Raw genomic sequence first — 11,147 nt, 5'->3', positions numbered from 1 at the left:
AAAGAAAGAAAGAAAGAAAGAAAGAAAGAAAGAAAGAAAGAAAGAAAAGAAACAGGATATCTGAAACAAACATTGACAATAAATAAGTCTTCTGGAGCAATCAAAACACATGACCTCCAAGAAAAAGTTATAAGAACTGCATGGTATTGGTATAAAGACATAAAGGTCTTTCAACAGAATGGAATCAAAACCCAGAAATAAACCAACACACCTACATACATATTATCATTGACAAAGAAGTCAAAAGTAAGTATATAGTGGGTAAAAGAAAGCATCATCAAAAAATGCTGTTCTAACTTATGGTCTACATGTCGAAACATGCAAATTGATTCATAAATAGAAATATGCATCTGCTATGTGATTGGGAAACATAGAAAAGGTGACAATTCCAGGACACATTACTGGTTACCTTAGCAGAAAATCCCAACAATGGAGATAAAGAATCCGAAAAGACCACCTCCAGTACTTAGTGTCTCAAATGGAGGGATGGGGACAAAAGTCCATGATTCACATTTTCTATACAATACTTTTGACCCTAAAAAACTGAGGGACAAAAATTGAGTGGGAACTGAATGAATTACTGGCCAGTGTCCAGCAAAACCCAAGTATGGATTTATCCCATTAACAGGCAACAAACACAGACATGATTAGTGATGCTATGGTGTGCTTGCAGACAGGAGTCTAGCACGGGTGCCCTCTAAGAAGCTCTTCTAGCACCTTACAGAGACAGATGCAGATACTAGCAGCCAAACATTTGACAGAGGTTGGGGACATCAATGGAAGACTTGAGAATAACTGAAGAAACTGAACATGAAAAAATTCCATAGGAAGATGAATAATATCAAATAATCTGGAACTCTTAATATAAGCCACAAACAGGAAGCATATATGGGCTGCACAGAACACCACCAACAACAACAACAGCAGCACCAAAAACACAACCAGTACCACCTTGCACATATGTAGCAGAGGACTGTCTTTTCTGACATTAGTCAGAAAAGAAGTGTTTAATCCAGGAGAAACTTAATACTGCAGGGAGACTGGATATCCGTGGACACATTCTCAAAGGTCAAGGTTAGGGGAGAAGGGGCATGAATCCTGAGAGGTGGTACTGAAGGGGGTAACATTTGGATTGTAAATAAATAAAATAATTAATTAATAATAAAAAGAAAATCAAAACAATGAATTTGAACATACCTGAACATCTGATGACTGATTCACTCAGAATATATGTGGCAGAATAGAGATGATCTCTCTCATAATTTGAGTTCTCCATAATGCTCAGAAGATGATGACATATTTCTGTTTACCCATACCTACTTTTTGAGTTTAAGTCTTTGTGAGTTCTATATGTTAACTCTTTTCCAAAGGCCCAGCTACACAATGCTGGTTTCCCTGCTTTGATCCTCAAAGATTCTAGAAAAAAAAATAAAAATAAACTAGTGGCCAATATATGATATCCATGACACTCAAGAAAGAGAAGAAAGAAAGAAGACTTTTAGCATTTTTTCTTTGTTTTTCACATCTTATTCATGGGGTGAAACTTGGTATACTTTCTAAACATCTATGAACTTCCAAGCCTTCATATACCTAATAAACATTGTAACAACAATACATGACTTAAGTTTGCAAATCGGTGAGCTGAAAAATATTATGCGCATTTCAATCTAATTATGTATATTTTTACAATAGGTAGAAGTTTTTAATGTGAGACAAGCTCTATGTTTAATAGTAAATCAGTAAGATTGCTGTACTAAATAGTTCCTGTGTTAATCTATTTTAACTAAGAACTTGAGACTTCGTATTACTCTTCCGTAGCTGACTCACTTCCTTTGAAGCTCATATTTATAAAATTTTCATTTTAAATATGAGTCTATATTAATCCTATTCCATACCACTTCATTTTGTTTTCTTAAAAGTTTTCTTGTCTTTTCACTCTTTGTTCCACACTGTTGCTTAAGTCTTGTGGAAAGAAATGAGTGATAACCTAGAGCAATAAGACTCACCTTACTTTGGATGTGAATTTTGAAGGCTAAGCATTATTCAGTGATTGGACCTATATCTACATACATAGTGGCATCACTAAATTGAATTAGATTTTTAATCTGGAGGTCTCAATGTACAGAGGATATGATAGGGACACAGGTAGATATAAAGCAGCACTGATTAATTCTCATAACATACATGAGCTAATTCTTACCAAATAAAACAGAAAAAGATATTTTTGCCCTGATACATGCTTACCTTAGCATTTGCATGAATATTTCATATTTGTAGATCATATCTAATACATAGAACATGTGTTTGGTCATTCAACAATGATACTATCTTAATTTTTTATGTTGTCATGTGTACTCATCATCCATATCGCTTCATAAAGATATTTACATTCAAGTATGTCATTTCTTTGACCACACACAATTGTTAGTTTGTGTTGACTTAGTACAAGCTAAAGTCATTTAAAACAAGTAACTTCATTTGAGAAAATGTCACTTCTAGATTAGCTTGTGAGGAAGTCCATCTTGAACCTTTTGGAATGATGATTGATATTGGAGGTGTGGCAACAGGATGTTCTATGTGGTGCCACACCTGAGCTGATGTTTTGGGTGACATACAAAACTTACAGAACAGAACATGGGGAACAAGGCTAAGAAGTAAGCAGCATTACCAATGGCCTGCATTTTAGTATCTGTATTGGCTTTCCTGAGAAAATGGGTGTGACCTGAGCACCATGAAATATAACATAAAGCCTTTTCAGACCAAATTACTTTTGGTCAGTGTGTTCATTACAACAGAAAATTAACTAAGGTAACATTCTTACCTATTTATACCCTTCCTTATAACCCTACCTACAGCTCTTCTGCTGATTTACTTCCAGTACAGTACCATATATCAGTTTAATTTTCAAAATTAGTTAACATTACATATACATATATAATCATTTTGTTTGATAAACTGTCAGATTGCACTATGCATTTTCCACCCTTTCTCTTTGATGATGTACCAATTACACTACACTTCACTAACTCCCAGTTTTTTTCCTCACAACCAGTTTATCTTGGTATAATTTTCACACAATGGCTAAAAGGAGTCACTATGTTTCTGTGAAGTAGAATTCCAGTCATAGGCCACCACAAGACCACAAGAGTGCTGAGAAATATATCATGTTCTCTGCATTAATATGCAGTGGTCATAACAGCTGTCCTATTTTTTCAGACACCATATAAACTTTTATTCTATAAGATTTCAAATATTCTTCCAACTCTATGATGGTTTCCAGTTTAAAAATACTGTGAACTAAACTATTAAACAGAATGTATATTTGTGATAAAAGTTTACAATATTTATATTAATTTCACTGATTTTATAACTTCTCTGTATCAATGAACCTCAAGTTGGAAATGGATTACCTAGTCTGGTACATATCTGAAAAGGGCATAATCATAAGTAAACCTACTCTATGAATTTTTAATTGTTTAGAAACTTTTTTTTTGCCATCACTGGTACTAACCACTTTCCTATATCACTTTACAGATGTGAGACACTTGTCATTTTTTTTAGATTCCCTTAAGATTTCTTTCATCCAAATGGAAGAATATAGACTTAATTTAATAATTTAATATTTGTTTAATGCAAAGACAGTAAGCAAAATAATAAATAAAAATTTATGGGAAAAGTAACTTTTCTTAGAAGACTTTGGTACACATCACTTGTACACAATAATACATTTTATTATAACACTTGTAAAAGCATATATTAAAATATGATAATCTTTAGTCTCAAAGGTTATTTATAGGAGCATTGCACCATGCACTGACAATGAGGAATAACTGTACCCTTCCTTTGTTAATATTAACTTCTCATATAATCTTAAAAAGTTTACATGTTATAATTTTAAATTAATTTATGAAACTGAAAAAGTAAATCTCTTCAAGACATAATCAAATAAAGACCAAATAAAAACCAGGGTATTAATCAGTGTAAAATATTAATACAATTTCTACAATTAGTGAAATGTTGTTTGTTTACTAAAATCCAAGACACTTGCATTTGGTGATGCTCATATTAACTTAGAAAGAAAGAAGTGACAATACTCAAGATAGAATCATCATTCTGGGATGGATTCAAAATCCAATAACCATCTCCTATAAAGAAAATGATAATAAACCCAGTTTTTATATTTCCTTTTGAGTGTATCATTCCAGAGAAAACAATAATCAAATGTAAACACATAAGGAAATACAGCATTGTTTACTAAAGTAAAGCAAAAGACACTGGATGTAGAATGATAGAACTAAAGCCCTAAGCCTTCATCTGTGACATCAATGGACAATATTTCAAAATATAGAATGACCATGTACATAATGTTCCAAGGGATAGGGAATTGCATGAGATCTCTCAATGTAGAAAATTCCTCAAACCCCTTTAGGCTTTTATATATTAACATTGTCAGAGCTGAGAATTTGGTACTAGAAAAACAACTGGTATGCTCTTTCCATGGGGTGACTATTCTACCTGCTCTTCACTACTCATTTACTTCTGTTTCTTTGCATAATGCTGAAGTATCTTGAGTTTTTTCTTATCTATGTGAATATGTTATTGTTTAGTTTTTATCCTGAAAACACACAGACAAGAAACATTATGTAGACTGAACAGCTTGATTACAGATAGATAGATGATAGATAGGTAGATAGATGATAGATAGATGATAGATAGATAGATAGATAGATAGATAGATAGATAGATGATAGATGATAATAGATGATAGATAGATAGATAGATGATAGATAGATAGATAGATAGATAGATAGATAGATAGATGATAGATTGTTTATACTGTGTGTGTGTTTGTGTGTATGTATAAAGTCACTTCATGAAGTGTAAAAAGTAAGGAAGTATATACAAGAGAACTTTGGGGAAAAAAAGAAGGACCAAATGAAATTATATTGTAATTTAAGATTAAAGGAAACAATTTGAATTGTCACAGTGATGTAAACTTTACAAGAAGGAAATACTGATACCTAAAGTCGAGTAGAAAAGGAAATCTAGATCTAGCATGTTAAAATGAAGAACACACAAAAGTGAAAATACATAAAAAATAAGAATGAGAAACATTAAATGACATACTAGAAAAGAAAGTTACATATGTCATTCAGGAGACATAAAAGTTAAATTAACATGAACTGTGCAAGAGATAATTTTTTATCAATCTGAAAGTGTGATCTCATGTGCATGGCAGAATATAAGTGAAGCAAAACTAAAAGGGGCTTGGGGATCTGGCTAGATAAGTAAAAACACTTGTCAGCCAAGCATGAAGATGTGTGTTCAGAATCCAAGCACCCATGTGAAATATTGATGGGGCTGAATTACATGACATATGAATATACAAATAAATAATATTAAAGATATGAATACATAATACAAAATATATGCAACTCAATGTAAAATCAGAATGATAAAATTTAAACAATTATGTTCAAAATCAAAGTAAGTTATGAAAAGGACCCTAGTTACCTATAGTCTATAGAATTATATAGGAATGCCAGGTCTGGGAATATCTTCACCAAGTAATATGTTAGATTAACTGTAATAATCAAGAATGTATGTAGGACAAAAATGAAACATATGTGGACAAAGGCATACCTGGAATTTGGAATACAGATAAAAATTTATAATTACAAATAAAATTATAAAAACTGAAGACATCTAATCATTTCTATAGTAAGTGATATTTCAATAAATAAACTGTAAACAGAAAAGAGGAGAAAGAAGAATAATAAGTAGAAACTTTCTGGGTTATTCTCTTGTGTTTAATACAAAGAATTTGTGATCCAGAACCTACAAAGAGGACAGAAATGTTATTCTTAGGTCACACTTAAAAAGTAATGAGGAAATTCAAAAAGTAATCATATTCTACTACAAACCCTATATTCAACAAAATCAAAAAATCTGGATGAAATAGACAATATTCTAGACAGATACCAGGTACAAAAGTTAAATCAGGATCAGATAAACCATTTAAACAGTCTCATAACATCTAAAAATATAGAAGCAGACACTAAAAATCTACCAACAAAAACCAAAACAAACAAACAAACAAACAAAATGGAAAAAAAATACCCTGGACAATTCTATCAGACCTGCAAGGAAGAACTAATACAAATACTCTTCACATTATTCCACATAATAGAAACAGAAAGAATAGGACCCAATTCATTCTATGAAGCCACAATTACACTTATTTCTTAACCACACAAAAACCTAATAAAGAAAGACAAATTGAGAACAATTCCCTTTATGAATATTGATGAAAAAATACTCAATAAAATGCTTGGAAATTGAGTCCAAGAACACATCAAAATGCTCATCCATCATGATCAAGTAGACGTCAACTGAGGAATGCAGGGACAGTTCAATATATGGAAATCCATAAATGTAATCCAGTGTATAAAAAAACTCAAAGAGAAAAAAACATGACCATCTCAACAGATGCTGAAAAAGTATTTGAAAATATTTAACATCCCTACAGAATGATAGTCTTGGAAAGATGAGGAATTCAAGGGTCATACCTAAACACAGTAATAGCAATATACAGGAAACCAGTAGCCAACACAAAACTAAATGGAGAGAAACTAGAAGCAATTCCACTGAAACAGGGACTAGACAAGGCTGCCTACTCTCTTTCTATATAGTACTCTGTGGGGTTGTGTAAATCCTGGGATGTTTGACCATGTCCCCAGAGCCCAGAGACCTGACACAAAGTCTCCATGTAACATGCAGTGAGTCATGGAAGGCCCAGGTAGAGGGCGGGGGAACAGGTGTCTGCCTCAAGATTTACATATTACCTAAAGGCCCTGGCCCTGCACCTCCCCCTTCCAATATAAGGAAACCCCTTCTGGCATTTTTTGGGAGAACACGCCATCATTCAAACTCATCGCCATTTCAATAAATCTGCATGCCTTCAACTCCACATGTCTCTTAGAATTCTGGACTCATTGTGTAAGTGGAAAACCCGCGCGGGAGTGGGAAAGTCTTCTACATCTATCCCTGTGATCTCTGCCCTCTAGCGGCCTGCAGAGCTCCCTCTCTACAACAGCAGTCCATGCACAGCCTTCGCGGGGACCCTGGGGGACTTAGTCATGACTGCGGTACACAAGAGTGACCTGCCCTGTGTCCCTCAGGGTGCGCAGCATCCCTGTGCCCCTGTTCCCGAGACTCTGCCATCACCGAGGAGCATGGCTCGAACTCTTTCCCCACACCTGTGATTCACCAGCAGTCTGCACTGCTGAGTCCCACTGGGAAGTGCCATAGCGTGCAGCAAGCGTGACCTGTGCCCTGCACCCCTGCCCGTGACCCCTGCGAGTTTTGACCCACAGTACTCAAAATCCTAGCCAGAGCAATTAGACAACAAAGGAAGTTAAAGTTATACAAATTTGGAAAGAAAGAAGTAAAATATCACTATTTACAGGTTATATGATAGTATGCATAAGTGATTCCAAAAATTCCACCACAGAACTGATAAAGCTGATAAACAACTACAGCATACTTGCTGGATATAAAAATTAACTCAAACAAATCAGTAATCTTCCTCTACTCAAAGGATAAATAGGCTGAGAAAGAAATTAGGTAAATGACACTCTTCAAAATTGTCACAAATAATATAAAATACAATGATGTGACTCTAACCAAGAAAATGAAAGATCTGTATGACAAGAACTTAAAGTTTCTGAAGAAAGAAATTGAAGAAGATCTCAGAAGATGGAAAGATCCTTCAGACTCAGGAGTTGACAAGATTAATATTGTAAAAATGGCCATCATGCCAAAATAAAACTACAGATTCAACGCAATCCACATGAAAATTCCAACTCAAATCTTCATAGAGTTAGAAAGAGCAAATTGCAAATTCATTTGGAAAAACAAAAACCACAGGAAAGTGAAGACAATGCTCAAAAATAAAAGAACTTCTAGGGGAATCACCATCCCTGACTTTAAGCTATATTACAGAGCAACACTGATAACACCTGTGAGATATTGGTACAGATAGTCATTGAGATCAAAAGAATAAAATGGAAGACCCAGAAATAAACACACAAACCTATGATCATATGATCTTTGACAAAAAAACTAAAGCAATCCTGTGGGGAAAAGAAAACTTTTTTAACAAATGGTTCTGGCTCTACTGTTGTCAGAACATAGAAGTATACAAATCGACCCATTCTTATCTCCTTATACAAAGCTCAAGTCCAGGTGGATCAAGGACCTCCACATAAAACCAGATACACTGAAAGGAATAGCAGAGAAAGTGTGAAAAGCCTCAAATATCTGAGCAAAGGGGAAGTTTTCCTGAACAGAACACCAATGGCTTATACTCTAAGATCAAGAATCAATAAATGGGACCTTATAAAATTGTAAAGCTTTTGTAAAGCAAAGGACACTGTCCATAGGATAACATTGCAACCAACAGATTGAAAAAAGATCATAACCAATCCTACATCTGATAGAGGGCTATTATACAATATACACAAAGAACACAAGAAGTTAGTCTCCAGGTAATCAAATAACTTTACTTACAATGGAGTATAGTGCTAAACAAAGTATTCTGAACCTAGGAATATCTAATGGACAAGAAGTGCCTAAGGAAATGTTCAACATCTTTAGTCATCAGGGAAAAGCAAGTCGAAACAACCCTGGGATTCCACCTCACACAAATCAGAATGACAAAGATTAAAAATTCAAGTGACAGAAGATGCTGGCTATGATGTGGAGAGAATGAAACACTCCTTCATTTTTGATGGTATTACAAGCTGTAACAACCGCTCTCTAAATGAGTCTGGCACTTCAGCAGAAACATGATTATTGAGCTCTACCACTTCTTGGCATATAACCAAAAAATACTCAAATATATAACAGGGACATATGCTCCACTATGTTTATAGCAGGCTATTGCGTAATACACAGAAGCTGGAAAGAATTCAGATGTCCTTCAACAGAGAAATGGATTCAGAAAATGTGGTACATTTAAACAATGAAGTACTACTTGTTTATTATAAACAATGACTTCATGAAATTTTTAAGCAAATGATTGGAACTAGAATGTATCATCCTGAGTGAGGCAACCCAGTCACAAAAAAATCATACATTGTATGTACTCCCTGATAAGTGTATATGAGCCCAAAAGCTCGGAATACCCAAGATACAATTCACAGACCACATGAAACTCAAGAAGAAGGAAGACCAAGTGTGGATGCTTTAGTCCTTCTTAGAAGTGAGAACAAAATTTTCAGGGTCAGCCCTGCTTATACACTGAAAGCCTAAAATCAGCCTTAGGCCTAAAATCAGCAATAGCCCTGACATACATGCCTGCTAACACAAAGTCTTGGGTCTCTGTGGAAAAACACTGAAACAGATGCCTAGAAGCTATTGTAAACAAGCAACTTTGGTGGAAAATTGCCAGGCTGAACATACAGACCTTGTAGATAGGTAGTTTTGGTGAATAGTACCAACTTATAGAGACAAGTGAATCATAAGCAGAGTCATAGTGATCTGTCCCCTGAACCTTCACCCAGCTTACACTCTGTTATGGAAGACATCTGTACTCACCCTGAACACCTACACTCCTGCATCATCCCCTTCCCCATATCCTGCTTTTTTTGTGTATATAACTTGTGTGTGAGAAAGTAAAAATTATGGCTTGCTCCGCCTATAGACAAGCCATGTTCCTTGTGTTCACTGATTTTTCCTCATTCTCTCTTAGATGATCTCCCTGGATCCTGTTTAATGCCCTGCTGGACAGCACAAAAAATACTCATGGGAGGAAATTAGTTGACAACATCTGGAGCAGAGACTGCAGGAAAGAATGTTCAGGGACTGCACCACATAGGCATCCATCCTGAATACAGACACTAACCCAAACACTACTGTGGAAGTCAAGAAATGCTTCCTGACAGGATCTTGATATAACTGTCTCCAGAATGACTCTGCCAAAGCCTGACGAATATGGAATTGTATGTTCACAGTCAATGGTTGGAATGAGGATGAGGTCACCAATGGAGGAGTTAGAGAAAGGACTGAAGAAGCAGAAGCAGAAGGGGTTCGCAATCCCATAGAAAGAACTACAACATCGGCCAACCAGACTCCCCACAGTTGCCAGGGTCTAAACCACCAACCAAAAAGTACACATGGAAGGACACATGCCACATATGTAGCAGAGGATGGCTTTGCTAGGCATTAATGGGAGGAGAGGCATTTGGTCCTGTAAAGGCTCAATGCTCTATTATAGGAGAAGGCTAGTTTGGGTAGGTGTGAATAGGTGGGTGGATGTGGTAGCACTCTCATTGAATCAACAGGTGGGGAAATGGTATGGGGGTTTCCAGAGAGAAATTCGGCAAAGGGAATAACTTCATAGAATAACTTCATTATTATATGTGATATGCTTCATTATTAGAAGATAGTTTTCTTCCTCTGTCTTCATAAAGTTAATAGATGAAGGAAGTGATCAAATTTTGAAAGAAGCCTAAGACTCTGTATGAACCATTAAATATGACCACAAACAGACCTACTGATGTCCACAAAAAATCTCCTCTTGTAACTGTATCAAATAACAAGGTACAGTTTGAAAATGGAAGCTTTGAGGGGAGGTTTTGCTCAGTGAATGACAGTTATTGTATTCAGTTTGAAGTCAATGGTGATGGAAAATTGTTCAATAGTATTTATTTATGTCTTCTATACAGGACCAGTCCCAACAACTACCAATTTGTGATGGCTTTGAAATTTGCCATCGAGGAGATCAACACAAATGCCATAATTTTACCTAACATGTCTCTGGGATACAGTATTTACACTGCTGGGCCAAGTCAAAAGGATACAATGCTAAGTTTCCTCATTTGGCTCACAGGGCAGGACAAAACCTTGCCAAACTACAACTGCAAACGTGAGGAAAAATCTGTGGCTGTAATCACAGGAACAACATGGGAAATTTCCTCCATAATTGGGACATTGCTGGGACTATATAAACACCCACAGGTGAGATTATATTGATAGGAATAATTAAAGCATCCCCCATTTATGGCAACATTTGAATACCAAGGAAAACATAAATGTAGAAAACTTTGCTTGTGTATGATTGAAAATATAATATTTTGGACTTG

General features: G+C 35.3%; 1 protein-coding gene across 1 annotated transcript in view; it reads left to right on the top strand.

Annotated features, from left to right (window-relative positions):
• LOC114620603 (vomeronasal type-2 receptor 116-like) overlaps window positions 1-11,147 on the top strand; it is a 31,032-nt gene that overhangs the window by 3,647 nt on the left and 16,238 nt on the right. The window contains exon 2 of the mRNA XM_028766712.1: window positions 10,731-11,022. Coding sequence (XP_028622545.1) covers window positions 10,731-11,022 — 292 coding nt within the window. The remainder of the gene's footprint in view (window positions 1-10,730; window positions 11,023-11,147) is intronic.

This window comes from Grammomys surdaster, unplaced genomic scaffold (genome assembly GCF_004785775.1).
Source record: "Grammomys surdaster isolate TR1022 unplaced genomic scaffold, NIH_TR_1.0 169, whole genome shotgun sequence".
In the NCBI taxonomy this organism is placed as follows: domain Eukaryota; kingdom Metazoa; phylum Chordata; class Mammalia; order Rodentia; family Muridae; genus Grammomys; species Grammomys surdaster.
This window is presented reverse-complemented; position numbering and strand designations above follow the sequence as displayed.